The 17,652-nt window shown below is 45.1% G+C and overlaps 1 protein-coding gene across 5 annotated transcripts in view; it reads left to right on the top strand.

Annotated features, from left to right (window-relative positions):
- Window positions 1-17,652, top strand: part of LOC124048057 (calpain-1 catalytic subunit-like) — a 50,980-nt gene that overhangs the window by 6,657 nt on the left and 26,671 nt on the right. For 4 of the 5 annotated variants that reach the window (XM_046368441.1, XM_046368443.1, XM_046368445.1 and 1 more), the window contains exons 2-5: window positions 1,929-1,946; window positions 9,924-10,017; window positions 10,263-10,409; window positions 12,072-12,141. In XM_046368441.1, the coding sequence (XP_046224397.1) occupies window positions 9,925-10,017; window positions 10,263-10,409; window positions 12,072-12,141 (310 nt within the window). In that variant the 5' untranslated portion in view covers window positions 1,929-1,946; window position 9,924. The remainder of the gene's footprint in view (window positions 1-1,928; window positions 1,947-9,923; window positions 10,018-10,262; window positions 10,410-12,071; window positions 12,142-17,652) is intronic. The other variant, XM_046368442.1, reaches the window with a different exon arrangement.

Raw genomic sequence — 17,652 nt, forward strand, 5'->3', positions numbered from 1 at the left:
GAGGGTCATGTCAGGATGAGCCTGCAGGAAGTGTACCACATGAAAGAGGAGGATGTCTTCACTGTAATGCACAGTGTTGAGATTGCCTGCAATGACAACAAGCTCAGTCCGATGGTGCTGTGACACACCGCCCCAGACCATGACGGACCCTCCACCTCCAAATCTATTCCGCTCCAGAGTACAGGCCTCGGTGTAACGCTCATTCCTTCGACGATAAAAGCGAATCAGACCATCACCCCTGGTGAGACAAAACCGCGACTCGTCAGTGAAGAGCACTTTTTGCCAGTCCTGTCTGGCAAAAAAGACGAGAGAGACCTGTAATTTTCATCATAGGTACACGTCAACTATGACAGACAGAAAAATCCAGAAAATCACATTGTAGGATTTTTAATGAATGTATTTGCAAATTATGGTGGAAAATAAGTATTTGGTCAATAACAAAAGTTTATCTCAATACTTTGTTATATACCCTTTGTTGGCAATGACAGAGGTCAAACGTTTTCTGTAAGTCTTCACAAGGTTTTCACACACGGTTGCTGGTATTTTGGCCCATTCCTCCATGCAGATCTCCTCTAGAGCAGTGATGTTTTGGGGCTGTTGCTGGTATTTTGGCCCATTCCTCCATGCAGATCTCCTCTAGAGCAGTGATGTTTTGGGGCTGTTGCTGGTATTTTGGCCCATTCCTCCATGCAGATCTCCTCTAGAGCAGTGATGTTTTGACCTTCTGACAAAGTGATTTTCTTTATTTTTTTTTCTCATTTTGTCTGTCATAGTTGAAGTGTACCTATGATGAAAATTACAGGCCTCTCTCATCTCATCAAACCCTGTCATAGTTGAAGTGTACCTATGATGAAAATTACAGGCCTCTCTCATCTTTTTAAGTGGGAGAACTTGCACAATTGGTGGCTGACTAAATACTTTTTTGCCCCACTGTATGTAGAAAACCTGGGTCTGGCCCTGAGGCACTTCAGTATTGTCCGCCCCCCATCTCTTATTTTTCAAGGTGGTGCCCGAAAGGTTCTGAATGCAACAGACTAAACCCTGTTTCTGAAGTCATATTGGTAACAGACATGAATCCTTTCCTGTTTCTAAAGTCATATTGGTAACAGACATGAATCCTTTCCTGTTTCTAAAGTCATATTGGTAACAGACATGAATCCTTTCCTGTTTCTAAAGTCATATTGGTAACAGACATGAATCCTTTCCTGTTTCTGAAGTCATATTGGTAACAGACATGAATCCTTTCCTGTTTCTGAAGTCATATTGGTAACAGACATGAATCCTTTCCTGTTTCTAAAGTCATATTGGTAACAGACATGAATCCTTTCTGTTTCTTTCCTGTTTCTGAAGTCATATTGGTAACAGACATGAATCCTTTCCTGTTTCTGAAGTCATATTGGTAACAGACATGAATCCTTTCCTGTTTCTAAAGTCATATTGGTAACAGACATGAATCCTTTCCTGTTTCTGAAGTCATATTGGTAACAGACATGAATCCTTTCCTGTTTCTAAAGTCATATTGGTAACAGACATGAATCCTTTCCTGTTTCTGAAGTCATATTGGTAACAGACATGAATCCTTTCCTGTTTCTAAAGTCATATTGGTAACAGACATGAATCCTTTCCTGTTTCTGAAGTCATATTGGTAACAGACATGAATCCTTTCCTGTTTCTAAAGTCATATTGGTAACAGACATGAATCCTTTCCTGTTTCTAAAGTCATATTGGTAACAGACATGAATCCTTTCCTGTTTCTAAAGTCATATTGGTAACAGACATGAATCCTTTCCTGTTTCTGAAGTCATATTGGTAACAGACATGAATCCTTTCCTGTTTCTGAAGTCATATTGGTAACAGACATGAATCCTTTCCTGTTTCTGAAGTCATATTGGTAACAGACATAAATCCTTTCTCTCATTTCTCCACAGCCTGCTCACAGACTCAAGGTATTCATCTCTTATTGTGTGTGTGTGTGTTTGGGGGGGGGGGGTCTGGTTTGTTAAGATAGATGTTTCTGTCTCCCATTTCAACCTAACCGTAACCTCGTCCCCAGGCTATTGCACACAGTAGGATATCACCCAGTCACGCATGGGGTTTCATCCATTCAAAGTTGGCCTTAGTGGGAGTGACCATAGAATTCTATGTGAATGACCTTCTGATCAAAGTATTTGTCATTATTTAATTTGAGCAAATCACACGACTATGAGGCGTGGGGAGGGTTAGGGGGAAGGTGTTGTGGGAGATGATTGGTTGGTAGATTAAGCCAATTACTGCCTATCCACTGGGAGCGTCTCCCGGCTTTCTGTATTGGCTAATGGTCTACCAGACTCATCGAGCATTTAGGCGGAAGTGTCTGGGAATGAGATTACCCTAACACCTAGCACCCTACCCCTAACACCTAGTACCCTACCCCTAACACCTAGCACCCTGTCTCTAACACCTAGCACCCTATCTCTAACACCTAGCACCCTATCCCTAACACCTAGCACCCTACCCCTAACACCTAGCACCCTAGCTCTAACACCTAGCACGCTTCCCCTAACACCTAGCACCCTACCCCTAACACCTAGTACCCTATATCTAACACCTAGTACCCTACCCCTAACACCTAGCACCCTATCTCTAACACATAGTACCCTATCTCTAACACCTAGTACCCTAACACCTAGCACTCTACCCCTAACACATAGTACCCTATATCTAACACCTAGCACCCTACCGCTAACACCTAGCACCCTACCTCTAACACATAGTACCCTATCTCTAACACCTATTACCCTAACACCTAGCACCCTACCCCTAACACCTAGTACCCTACCCCTAACACCTAGTACCCTATATCTAACACCTAGCACCCTATCTCTAACACCTAGTACCCTTTCCCTAACACGTAGCACCCTACCCCTAACACCTAGCACCCTATCTCTAACACTTAGCACCCTACTCCTAACACATAGCACCCTACCCCTAACACCTAGCACCCTATCTCTAACACCTAGCACCCTACCCCTAACACCTAGCACCCTATCTCTAACACCTAGCACCCTACCCCTAACACCTAGAACCCTACACCTAACACCTAGCACCCTATCCCTAACACCTAGCACCCTATCCCTAACACCTAGCACCCTATCTCTAACACCTAGCACCTATCCCTAACACCTAGCACCCGAACACCTAGCACCCTAGCTCTAACACCTAGTACCCTATATCTAACACCTAGCACCCTACCCCTAACACCTAGTACCCTATATCTAACACTTAGCACCCTACTCCTAACACCTAGCACCCTATCTCTAACACCTAGCACCCTATCCCTAACACCTAGCACCCGAACACCTAGCACCCTAGCTCTAACACCTAGTACCCTATATCTAACACCTAGCACCCTACCCCTAACACCTAGTACCCTATATCTAACACTTAGCACCCTACCCCTAACACGTAGCACCCTATCTCTAACACCTAGTACCCTACCCCTAACACCTAGCACCCTATCCCTAACACCTAGCACCCTATCTCTAACACCTAGCACCCTATCTCTAACACTTAGCACCCTACTCCTAACACCTAGCACCCTACCCCTAACACCTAGCACCCTATCTCTAACACCTAGCACCCTACCCCTAACACCTAGCACCCTATCTCTAACACCTAGCACCCTACCCCTAACACCTAGAACCCTACCCCTAACATCTAGCACCCTATCCCTAACACCTAGCACCCTATCTCTAACACCTAGCACCCTATCCCTAACACCTAGCACCCAAACACCTAGCACCTAGCTCTAACACCTAGTACCCTATATGTAACACCTAGCACCCTACCCCTAACACCTAGCACCCTACCCCTAACACTTAGCACCCTATCTCTAACACCTAGTACCCTAACACCTAGCACCCTATCTCTAACACCTAGCACCCTATCCCTAACACCTAGTACCCTACCCCTAACACCTAGTACCCTATCCCTAACACCCTATCTCTAACACCTAGCGCCCTATCCCTAACACCTAGCGCCCTATCTCTAACACCTTGCACCCTACCATTAACACCTAGTACCCTATCCCTAACACCCTATCCCTAACACCTAGCACCCTATCCCTAACACCTAGCACCCTATCCCTAACACCTAGCACCCTATCCCTAACACCTAGCACCTCATCCCTAACACCTAGCACCCTAACATCTAGCACCCTAGCTCTAACACCTAGCACCCTTCCCCTAACACCTAGCACCCTACCCCTAACACCTAGTACCCTATATCTAACACCTAGTACCCTACCCCTAACACCTAGCACCCTATCTCTAACACATAGTACCCTATCTCTAACACCTAGTACCCTAACACCTAGCACCCTATCTCTAACACCTAGCACCCTATCCCTAACACCTAGTACCCTACCCCTAACACCTAGTACCCTATCCCTAACACCCTATCTCTAACACCTAGCGCCCTATCCCTAACACCTAGCGCCCTATCCCTAACACCTAGCACCCTATCCCTAACACCTAGCACCCTATCCCTAACACCTAGCACCCTATCCCTAACACCTAGCACCCTATCCCTAACACCTAGCACCCTATCCCTAACACCTAGTACCCTACCCCTAACACCTAGTACCCTATCCCTAACACCCTATCTCTAACACCTAGCGCCCTATCCCTAACACCTAGCGCCCTATCCCTAACACCTAACACCCTATCCCTAACATTTATCACACTGTCTCTAGCACCTTAACACCTAGCACCCTATCTCTAACACCTAGCACCTACCCCTAACACCTAGCACCCTACCCCTAACACCTAGCACCTTACCCCTAACACCTAGCACCCTATCTCTAACATCTAGCACCCTATCCCTAACACCTAGTACCCTATCCCTAACACCCTATCTCTAACACCTATCACACTGTCTCTAGCATCTTAACACCTAGCACCCTATATCTAACATCTCGTACCCTATCTCTAACACCTAGCACCCTATATCTAACACTTAGCACCCTATCCCTAACAGGTATTTACATAACTACCATAATCAGGGTATTTACATATGTCTACCATAATTATTTTTATCACTGTTAAATCTATTCCACATAAAACAAATTACCAGAAACGCAATGAACTAAATTACACTAATTGATAATACTATAACATTGAAAAATACACTCTTAACAACTAGAGTGAGAATAAAAGGCCCCGGAGGTTCCTATGAAGGCTTCCAGTATGGACTACTAGCTAATAGATAGATTACTCCGTTTAATAGTTGAGTTATTACACACCAATCAAGGAACAGTCAATGTTCAGGAGGAACTGTTGTCAGTGAGCAGTGAGGAAATCTTTCTGAAACCTCTCTGACTCACTGCAGGTGGGAAGGCCAGAGGAAATCTTTCTGAAACCTCTCTGACTCACTCCTGTGGGAAGGCCAGAGGAAATCTTTCTGAAACCTCTCTGACTCACTGCAGGTGGGAAGGCCAGAGGAAATCTTTCTGAAACCTTTCTGACTCACTCCTGTGGGAAGGCCAGAGGAAATCTTGCTGAAACCTCTCTGACTCACTCCTGTGGGAAGGCCAAAGGAAATCTTTCTGAAACCTCTCTGACTCAAAGGCCAGAGGAAATCTTTCTGAAACTCTGACTCACTCCTGTGGGAAGGCCAGAGGAAATCTTTCTGAAACCTCTCTGACTCACTCCTGTGGGAAGGCCAGAGGAAATCTTTCTGAAACCTCTCTGACTCACTTCTGGTGGGAAAGATCAGTTGAAGAATCTATAACACGTTTACAGACACATCTCAAGATCAGAGGTTCATTGGTTGAAAAACAGAACAGAATAGACAGACACAGATCACTAGTAAAACAGCGAATATAGAAACACAGACAGGCTTGAATAGATGGTTGCTGTGCTGCAGTCTTTGTGTCAGTGTGCCACTCTGTTGTTAGCTTAGCTTGCTGCTATTAATACCTTCAGCCCTGTGCCTGTCCCAGACGTGGGTTCAGACACTATTTCAAAATATTTGAAATACTTTGAGCGTTAGCTTTAGGCTGCCTGGAGTGCCAGGTGGGAGGGGATTCAGTCGTACGACGATTCTATTGGTTCCCTTGCAGACAGACAAGCTTAATCAAGCCCAGCTAATGTATTTTAAATGATATTAAATATAATTTGAACCCAGGTGTGGCCTGTGCATTGCAGCACCCACCTAGCCTCTTGTTTATATTCTGTATCTGATCCAGCATGTCAGGAGACATTGAAAGACAGCAGCAGAATATTGGCTGTCTTGTAAATGATTTGCCTATGCTGCTCCCACCTAGGCCTCTGACTGTATTTGCAATGAGCTCCAAAAGGGACAGTGACACATTTTTAAAATACTATGGCTCTGCTCATCCAGCACTTTGGATTTGAAATTATACAATGACTCGGTGGTTAAAGTATCAGTGTCGCTGGTGATTAAAGTCAGGCGCGGGAGAGCAGAGATGAGTGAAACAACGCACTTTACTCGACAGCACTAAGTAAAACAATTTACAAAGGGCAAAAAGAACGGTTGCCACAAAGCATGATGGGTGATAAACATAAATAATAATAAATAATAATAATAATATAATAAACCCGGTACAAACCAGCCGGAACATTCCGACCTGAACCAATAACAATCGCACACAAAGACATGGGGGAAACAGAGGGTTAGATACAGTGGCGAGAACAAGTATTTGTTACACTGATGATTCTGCAGGTTCTCCTACTTACAAAGCATGTAGAGGTCTGTATTTTTTAAATCATAGGTGCACTTCAACTGTAAGAGACGGAATCTAAAACAAAAATCCAGAAAATCACTTTGTATGATTTTTAAGTAATTCATTTGCATTTTATTGCATGACATAATTATTTGATACATCAGAAAAGCAGAGCTTAATATTTGGTACAGAAACCTTTGTTTGCAATTACAGAGATCATACGTTTCCTGTAGTTCTTCACCAGGTTTGCACACACTGCAGCAGGGATTTTGGCCCACTCCTACATACAGACCTTCTCCAGATCCTTCAGGTTTCGGGGATGTTGCTGGGCAATATGGACCTTCAGCTCCCTCCAAAGATTTTCTATTGGGTTCAGGTCTGGAAACTGGCTAGGCCACTCCAGGACCTTGAGATGCTTCTTACAGAGCCACTCCTTAGTTGCCCTGGCTGTGTGTTTCGGGTTGTTGTCATTCTGGAAGACCCAGCCACGACCCATCTCCAATGCTCTTACTGAGGGAAGGAGGTTGCTGGCCAAGATCTCGCGATACATGGCCCCATCCATCCTCCCCTCAATACGGTGCAGTTGTCCTGTCCCCTTTGCAGAAAAGCATCCCCAAAGAATGATGTTTCCACCTCCATGCTTCACGGTTGGGATGGTGTTCTTGGGGTTGTACATATCCTTCTTCTTCCTCCAAACACGGCGAGTGGAGTTTAGACCAAAAATCTCTATTTTTGTCTCATCAGACCACATGACCTTCTCCCATCCTCCTCTGGATCATCCAGATGGCCATTGGCACACTTCAGACGGGCCTGGACATGCGCTGGTTTGAGTAGGGGGACCTTGCGTGCGCTGCAGGATTTTAATCCATGACGGCGTAGTGTGTTATTAATGGTTTTCTTTGAGACTGTGGTCCCAGCTCTCTTCAGGTCATTGACCAGGTCCGCCGTGTAGTTCTGGGCTGATCCCTCACCTTCCTCACGATCATTGATGTCCCATGAGGTGAGATCTTGCATGGAGCCCCAGACTGAGGGTGATTGACCCGTCAACTTGAACTTCTTCCATTTTCTAATAATTGCGCCAACAGTTGTTGCCTTCTCACCAAGCTGCTTGCCTATTGTCCTGTAGCCCATCCCAGCCTTGTGCAGGTCTACCATTTTAACCCTGATGTCCTTACACAGCTCTCTGGTTTTGGCCATTGTGGAGAGGTTGGAGTCTGTTTGATTGAGTGTGTGGACAGGTGTCTTTTATACAGGTAACGAGTTCAAACAGGTGCAGTTAATACAGGTAATGAGTGGAGAACAGGAGGGCTTCTTAAAGAATAACTAACAGGTCTGTGAGAGCCGGAATTCTTACAGGTTGGTAGGTGATCAAATACTTATGTCATGCAATAAAATGCCTATTAATTAATTACTTAAAAATCATGCAATGTGATTTTCTGGATTTTTGTTTTAGATTCCGTCTCTCACAGTTGATGTGTACCTATGATAAAAATGTCAGACCTCTACATGCTTTGTAAGTAGGAAAACCTGCAAAATCGGCAGTGTATCAAATACTTGTTCTCCCCACTGTACATGACCAGTAATTGGGAAATGAAAACCAGGTGTGTGGGAAACGAGACAAAACAAATGGAAAATGACAAATGGATCGGCTAGAAGACTAGTGACGTCGACCGCAGAACACCGCCCGAACAAGGAGAGGCATCGACTTCGGCCGAAGTCGTGACAGACAGCTTTAATTTGAGGGTATTTTTATTCATATCTCGTGAACTGTTTAGAGATTAGAGCACTTTTTGTACATCGTCCCCTCCATTTAGAGGACCAAAAGTATTGGGACAAATGTACTTATACTGTGTGTGTATTCAAGTAGTCAAAGGTTTAGTATCTGGTCCCATATTCCTAGCACCCAATCACTACATCAAACTTGTGACTCTACAAAGTTGTTGAATGTTTCAGATCGTTTTGTGACCAATAGAAATGACTGGTAAATAATGTACTGTGTCATTTTGGAGTCACTTTTATTCAAAATAAGAATATATATATACTATATGATTCTAAACACTTCTACATTAATGTTGATTCTACCATGATTACGGATAATCCTGAATGAATCAAGAATAATGATGAGTGAGAAAGTTACAGATGCACAAATATCATACCCCAAAATGCTAACCTCTCACCATTACAATAACAGGGGAGGTTAGCCTTTTATAACACAACCCCAAGACATGCTAACCTCTCACCATTACAATAATGGGAGGTTAGCATTTTATATCATACCCCCAAGACATGCTAACCTCTCACCATTACAATAACAGGGGATGTTCGCATTTTATATCATACCTCCAAGACATGCTAACCTCTCACCATTACAATGACAGAGGATGTTAGCATTTTTTATCATACCCCCAAGACATGCTAACCTCTCACCATTACAATAACAGGGGATGTTCGCATTTTATATCATACCTCCAAGACATGCTAACCTCTCACCATTACAATAATGGGAGGTTAGCATTTTATATCATACCCCCAAGACATGCTAACCTCTCACCATTACAATGACAGAGGATGTTAGCATTTTTTATCATACCCCCAAGACATGCTAACCCCTCACCATTACAATAACAGGGGAGGTTAGCATTTTATATCATACACCCAAGGCATGCTAATCTCTCACCATTATAATAACAGGGGACGTTAGCATTTTATATCATACCCCCAAGACATGCTAACCTCTCACCATTACAATAACAGGGGAGGTTAGCATTTTATATCATACCCCCAAGACATGCTAACCCCTCACCATTACAGTAACAGGGGATGTTATAGCATTTTGGGGGGGTATGATATTTGTGCATCTGTAACTTTCTGACTCATCATTATTCATGATACATTCAGAATTATCTGTAATAATGGTAGCTTCAACATTAATATAATCATTGCGTGCTAGGAAAATGTTCACTTATACAAATATAAGTGAACTTTTGTTCCCCTAAAATGGGGGGGGGGACTATGTACTGTAATTTCTAAACGGTTCACCTGATATGGATGAAAATACCCTCAAATTAAAGCTGACAGTCCTGCACTTTTGTCATTGTATCATTTCAAATCCAAAGTGCTTAGAGAACAGAGCCAAAACCCCTCAAAAAATGTGTCACTGTCCCAATACTTTTGGACCTCACTGTATGTCCCATGTCAGAATGTCAGGGGGAATCTCTGCTAGCATAGCCACCGGCAGACTGCGAGCTGAGGGAATGGGCTCCAACGACCACGCCGTACCCTTCCTTGAGCAGGTCAGTTTGTTTGATTGTTTTGTTTTGTAACCTTGTGCCCCAAATGGAGCCCTATTCCCTATTTAGTGCACTACATTTGTCCAGGGCCCATAAGGATTAGGGTGTCATTTGGGACAGATTATTTTATGTTATCTATTTACCATCGAGGACCACTTTGGAAATACCTGTTTAATCATTCAAGATCTGTTTAAATGCACATATTGATGCACAATATGTGTTATGTTTATTTCAATTCATTCAACCAGGACTATGAGGCTTTGAGGCAGGAGTGTCTGGAGACGGGGTGTCTGTTCCAGGACCCCTCCTTCCTAGCCGAGCCTCCCTCTCTGGGCTTCAAGGAACTGGCCCCCTTCTCCGCCAAGACCAGGGACGTGGAATGGATGAGACCCACGGTGAGGGAGAGGAGGAGGGAGAGGGATAGAGGGATAGAGGGATAGAGGGATAGAGAGAGAGAGAGAGAGAGAGAGAGAGAGAGAGAGAGAGAGAGAGAGAGAGAGAGAGAGAGACAGAGAGAGACAGAGAGAGACAGAGAGAGACAGAGAGAGACAGAGAGAGAGAGAGAGCAACACAATTAGACCCAACCAAATCATGAGAAAACAAAAAGATAATTACTTGACACATTGGAAAGAATTAACAAAAAAACAGAGCAAACTAGAATGCTATTTGGCCCTACACAGAGAGTACACAGCGGCAGAATACCTGACCACTGTGACTGACCCAAAATTAAGGAAAGCTTTGACTATGTACAGACTCAGTGAGCATAGCCTTGCTATTGAGAAAGGCCGCCGTAGGCAGACCTGGCTCTCAAGAGAAGACAGGCTATGTGCTCACTGCCCACAAAATGAGGTGGAAACTGAGCTGCACTTCCTAAACCTCCTGCCAAATGTATGACCATATTAGAGACACATATTTCCCTCAGATTACACAGACCCACAAATAATTAGAAAACAAACCCAATTTTGATAAACTCCCATATCTACTGGGTGAAATACCACAGTGTGCCAATATCACAGCAGCAGGATTTGTGACCTATTGCCACAAGGGCAACCAGTGAAGAACAAACACCATTATAAATACAACCCATATTTATGTTTATTTATTTTCCCTTTTTGAGAGAGGGAGAGAGAGAGAGAGAGAGAGGGGCGACTACATGTACTAATTATCTATCTAGCGTCCTCTGAACACCTGTGTCTAAGCTACCTGGGCAGGAAGTGAGTGTAGTTGGTCAGCTGTCTGCGACAGGAAGTGAATCATTTTTATTTGAAAGATTCTTTCTCGCTGATATGAAAGATAAGGGGGCAAATCAGCATATGCTTCAAACTGTTTTGCCAAGCGTTGATGGTTAACGTGTCTAATCGTTTCTAAACGTTTCTTAACAGTATCGGAATTGTAGTTTACACAGAGCCCACCGAAGTTAACTGCTGAAAACCCTACGGGGATGGAGAGGTTTTCAGAGCAAAATGTACCCGTGTTACATCACAGTTTGGATGCTGTCTACTACACGGCCTCTGTCACGCCCTGCACCTGTTACCATTCAAGCACAAGGCAATTCACATTCAAATCTAATTTAGGTTGATCCATGTTGTTGTAAAGACAGCTAGATGGTCTAGCCCACATGCTGCATGCCTGTCACACCCTACTCCTGCACTTGTTGTATGGCTGGCATGTGGGACAGACTGGCAGTATGGGACAAGTAGAGACAGGAAGAGGAAGGGACCTCTCAGTCCAATAAAGACCAATCAGTGCAGCTGTTGACCAGGTTTCCTCTGACCACTTCCTAGATTTGCCACTTGTTTACCTGAGTTACATATTATGTTCTAGAATCACTCGAGTGCCAGATATGCTCAGCTGCCTGACCAACTAGAAGCATCAGTTATAGAAATAGACAGAGAATAAATGTTATACCTGTAACGTATTGTAAATGAAGTTGATACTCCCACAGGAAAAGGACAACCCAAGAATGTCTGTTTGCTGAGCAGTCCCTCTCCCTAACAGTCTACTGTAAATCACTCTTGCTATAGTCTAATGTAATCCTCCCCTTTCCTTCCCTCCAGGAGCTGACAGATGACCCTCAGTTCATCCTGGGAGGAGCTACCAGAACAGACATCTGCCAGGGAGCTCTAGGTGAGTTCTGATTGGCCAGGGACAAGCTCTTGATGAGTTCTGATTAGCCAGGGAGCTCTACGTGAGTTCCGATTTGACATGGACTACCTCTGGGTGAGTTCTGATTGCCCAGGGACTACCTCCGGGTGAGTTCTGATTGGCCAGGAACAAGCTCACTGAGTTCTGATTGGCCAGGGAGCTCTACGTAAGTTCTGATTGGACAGAGACTTCCTCTGGATGAGTTCTGATTGGCCAGGGACACAATAGGATTCAGTGTTTTCACATGCAAAAGGAATTGCTTTTGATAAAAACGCTTTATCTGCCTTCCCGAATTAAAATTCAAACATTTATTTTATGGAAAATATATGTTGTATGTTTCTGAATGATGCACCATGCTGCCTTGTTGACAACATGGCCGAGCGGTACAGATTACTGTTCTATTTGAGCAGGGCGCTCCTCCCTCCCTCCTTGCTTTTCCCCCGTTCACGTCACAGTCCATAGCCCGGTCTACCTCGGGTCAGCTTCATCCCTCAATAGATTGACCTTCCAGTAAAAGTCTCCTGTTCCTGTCTGAAGATGGAGACCTTGTGAATGGCTAATAAATACAGGACTGCCGGCACAACAAATGGTTGCTATGGGGTGTTTATGTTGCTATGGGGGTGTTTATGTTGCTATGGGAGGTGTTTATGTTGCTATGGGGGTGTTTATGTTGCTATGGGGTGTTTATGTTGCTATGGGGTGTTTACGGTGGGGCAAAAAAGTTTTTAGTCAGCCACCAATTGTGCAAGTTCTCCCACTTAAAAAGATGAGAGAGGCCTGTAATTTTCATCATAGGTACACTTCAACTATGACAGACAAAATGAGAGAAAAAAATCCAGAAAATCACATTGTAGGATTTTTTATGAATTAATTTATTGCAAATTATGGTGGAAAATAAGTATTTGGTCAATAACAAAAGTTTATCTCAATACTTTGTTATATACCCTTTGTTGACAATGACAGAGGTCAAACGTTTTCTGTAAGTTTTCACAAGGTTTTCACACACTGTTGCTGGTATTTTGGCCCATTCATCCATGCAGATCTCCTCTAGAGCAGTGATGTTGTTGGTATTTTGGCACATTCATCCATGCAGATCTCCTCTAGAGCAGTGATGTTTTGGGGCTGTTGCTGGTATTTTGGCCCATTCATCCATGCAGATCTCCTCTAGAGCAGTGATGTTTTGGGGCTGTTGCTGGTATTTTGGCCCATTCATCCATGCAGATCTCCTCTAGAGCAGTGATAATAATTATATTTATTATATTAATGTGCACCACAGTTTTTATTTTATTATCTTTTAAACTACTAACTAGTTTGTCTCATTAACTATCACCCATATTAGCATATTGTTTTCATTTCAAACTTGACATTTCTCCAGTATAGGCTACTTATCATCATGAACCTTACTGTATCAGCAGAATGTTTTTTAATTTTACCTTTATTTAACTAGGCAAGTCAGTTACGAACACATTCTTATTTTCAATGACAGCCTAGGAACAGTGGGTTAACTGCCTGTCCAGGGGCAGATCGACAGATTTGTACCTTGTCAGCTCGGGGGTTTGAACTCGCAACCTTCCGGTTACTAGTCCAACGCTCTGACCACTAGGCTACCCTGCCGCCCCAATGTCTGCTACAAGAGGTTGTAATGGTTTTAACCATCCTAGCTCTACTTGAAGTAAAAAGAGGTAAGGGGACATCTTTAAACACTTCTAGTAGCCTACTAGCTGAAAGGCTCTTTGCTGGTCCTTCTGTAGCTCAGTTGGTAGAGCATGGCGCTTGTAACGCCAGGGTAGTGGGTTCGATCCCCGGGACCACCCATACGTAGAATGTATGCACACATGACTGTAAGTCGCTTTGGATAAAAGCGTCTGCTAAATGGCATATTCTTTTTATATTTTTTTATAACCCCAACAGCCCTGCCTCGTTCTTGAAGTAAAAAGAGGTATGGGGACATCTTTAAACACTTCTAGTAGCCTACTAGCTAAAGGGCTCTTTGCTATAACCCCAACAGCCCAGCCTCGTTATTGAAGTAAAAAGAGGTAAGGGGACATCTTTAAACACTTCTAATAGCCTACTAGCTGAAAGGCTCTTTGCTATAACCCCAACAGCCCAGCCTCGTTCTTGACTTGTACAAGATGGACGGATAAACTTAATCACATTTACATTTTGATAGTTTCAATAGCAGACGCTCTTATTCAGTGACTAAGTCAGTGCATTCAATTTAAGGTAGCTAGGTAAGACAATCTAATAATCTTGCCGTCTTCTACCCCCCCCCCCAGTTTTTTACACTGATGCTACTCGCTGTTTATTATCTAATGCACAGTGTCGTGACGTTGTATTAGTTAATGTGACGACTGTTTCTAATTGCGTGATTAACTGAATCAAGCAATTATTAACTCATTAACCTGGGGCACCATGGGAAAACTCGTTTTTGTTTTTTGTTTCCATTTCTCAAATTAACTCAAAGAATATCAGAATATTGATTTTACAACAGCCGCTAATTAACCAGTTGCCCCTAACAATCTCGTTCTGAACGTCGTATAGCCCGTGAATCTGCACGGACCCGGGTCTCACCAATGAGTTCGTACCACACCAATCTTAGTTGAGTATTTGTTTACTAGAAAGCTGAAATGATGATAAAAGATACAAATAGACAAAACACATTCTAGGCTATTGATTAGAACTTAGTATAACGGGCCAACACACTATGGCGCATGTTACCCACAATGATGATTTCAAAGAGAGAGAAAAAAGAAAGTACACAAGAGAAATATACATTTGGGTGAATTTGTCAGCTATGCTAATCTAACCCTAGCCTTGCCCCAAACTGCTGCTCTTATGGGTCATAATATAATGATGTAATTACGTGGGGATTATCTCCGAGGATTCTCTGCGTAGGCCTTCAGCTGTTCGATGACGCACTACTCCAGCGCACCTCTCTGAGAGTCCTCCCGATGTCAGTGTCCTTTTTGGCTTAGGAGTCTGTTCCCTCACCCTTTGCTCTGGAAGGGGTCTTCTGAGGACAGACAGCTCTGTAGCTCAGAGCTCGCAGCATAGGAATGAAAACCTTTAGATACCACGGTTCGATGGGAGATGGAGGCTAGGTGGTTCGACTTGAATTCACCCACTTAGACACAGCTACTCATTTACATTACATTTAAGTCATTTAGCAGACGCTCTTATCCAGAGCGACTTACAAATTGGTGCATTCACCTTATGACATCCAGTGGAACAGTCACTTTACAATAGTGCATCTAAATCTTAAAGGGGGGGGGTGAGAGGGATTACTTATCCTATCCTAGGTATTCCTTAAAGAGGTGGGGTTTCAGGTGTCTCCGGAAGGTGGTGATTGACTCCGCTGTCCTGGCGTCGTGAGGGAGTTTGTTCCACCATTGGGGGGCCAGCGCAGCGAACAGTTTTGACTGGGCTGAGCGGGAGCTGTACTTCCTCAGTGGTAGGGAGGCGAGCAGGCCAGAGGTGGATGAACGCAGTGCCCTTGTTTGGGTGTAGGGCCTGATCAGAGCCTGGAGGTACTGAGGTGCCGTTCCCCTCACAGCTCCGTAGGCAAGCACCATGGTCTTGTAGCGGATGCGAGCTTCAACTGGAAGCCAGTGGAGAGAACGGAGGAGCGGGGTGACGTGAGAGAACTTGGGAAGGTTGAACACCAGACGGGCTGCGGCGTTCTGGATGAGTTGAAGGGGTTTGATGGCACAGGCAGGGAGCCCAGCCAACAGCGAGTTGCAGTAATCCAGACGGGAGATGACAAGTGCCTGGATTAGGACCTGCGCCGCTTCCTGTGTGAGGCAGGGTCGTACTCTGCGGATGTTGTAGAGCATGAACCTACAGGAACGGGCCACCGCCTTGATGTTGGTTGAGAACGACAGGGTGTTGTCCAGGATCACGCCAAGGTTCTTGGCGCTCTGGGAGGAGGACACAATGGAGTTGTCAACCGTGATGGCGAGATCATGGAACGGGCAGTCCTTCCCCGGGAGGAAGAGCAGCTCCGTCTTGCCGAGGTTCAGCTTGAGGTGGTGATCCGTCATCCACACTGATATGTCTGCCAGACATGCAGAGATGCGATTCGCCACCTGGTCGTCAGAAGGGGGAAAGGAGAAGATTAATTGTGTGTCGTCTGCATAGCAATGATAGGAGAGACCATGTGAGGTTATGACAGAGCCAAGTGACTTGGTGTATAGCGAGAATAGGAGAGGGCCAAGAACAGAGCCCTGGGGGACACCAGTGGTGAGAGCGCGTGGTGAGGAGACAGATTCTCGCCATGCCACCTGGTAGGAGCGGCCTGTCAGGTAGGACGCAATCCAAGCGTGGGCCGCGCCGGAAATGCCCAACTCGGAGAGGGTGGAGAGGAGGATCTGATGGTTCACAGTATCGAAGGCAGCCGATAGATCTAGAAGGATGAGAGCAGAGGAGAGAGAGTTAGCTTTAGCAGTGCGGAGCGCCTCCGTGATACAGAGGAGAGCAGTCTCAGTTGAATGACTAGTCTTGAAACCTGACTGATTTGGATCAAGAAGGTCATTCAGAGAGAGATAGCGGGAGAGCTGGCCAAGGACGGCACGTTCAAGAGTTTTGGAGAGAAAAGAAAGAAGGGATACTGGTCTGTAATTGTTGACATCGGAGGGATCGAGTGTAGGTTTTTTCAGAAGGGGTGCAACTCTCGCTCTCTTGAAGACGGAAGGGACGTAGCCAGCGGTCAGGGATGAGTTGATGAGCGAGGTGAGGTAAGGGAGAAGGTCTCCGGAAATGGTCTGGAGAAGAGAGGAGGGGATAGGGTCAAGCGGGCAGGTTGTTGGGCGGCCGGCCGTCACAAGACGCGAGATTTCATCTGGAGAGAGAGGGGAGAAAGAGGTCAGAGCACAGGGTAGGGCAGTGTGAGCAGAACCAGTGGTGTCGTTTGACTTAGCAAACGAGGATCGGATGTCGTCGACCTTCTTTTCAAAATGGTTGACGAAGTCATCTGCAGAGAGGGAGGAGGGGGGGGAGGAGGATTCAGGAGGGAGGAGAAGGTGGCAAAGAGCTTCCTAGGGTTAGAGGCAGATGCTTGGAATTTAGCGTGGTAGAAAGTGGCTTTAGCAGCAGAGACAGAGGAGGAAAATGTAGAGAGGAGGGAGTGAAAGGATGCCAGGTCCGCAGGGAGGCGAGTTTTCCTCCATTTCCGCTCGGCTGCCCGGAGCCCTGTTCTGTGAGCTAGCAATGAGTCATCGAGCCACGGAGCGGGAGGGAGGACCGAGCCGGCCTGGAGGATAGGGGACATAGAGAGTCAAAGGATGCAGAGAGGGAGGAGAGGAGGGTTGAGGAGGCAGAATCAGGAGATAGGTTGGAGAAGGTTTGAGCGGAGGGAAGAGATGATAGGATGGAAGAGGAGAGAGTAGCGGGGGAGAGAGAGCGAAGGTTGGGACGGCGCGATACCATCCGAGTAGGGGCAGTGTGGGAGGTGTTGGATGAGAGCGAGAGGGAAAAGGATACAAGGTAGTGGTCGGA

The sequence above is a fragment of the Oncorhynchus gorbuscha genome, linkage group LG11 (genome assembly GCF_021184085.1).
Source record: "Oncorhynchus gorbuscha isolate QuinsamMale2020 ecotype Even-year linkage group LG11, OgorEven_v1.0, whole genome shotgun sequence".
Classification (NCBI taxonomy): domain Eukaryota; kingdom Metazoa; phylum Chordata; class Actinopteri; order Salmoniformes; family Salmonidae; genus Oncorhynchus; species Oncorhynchus gorbuscha.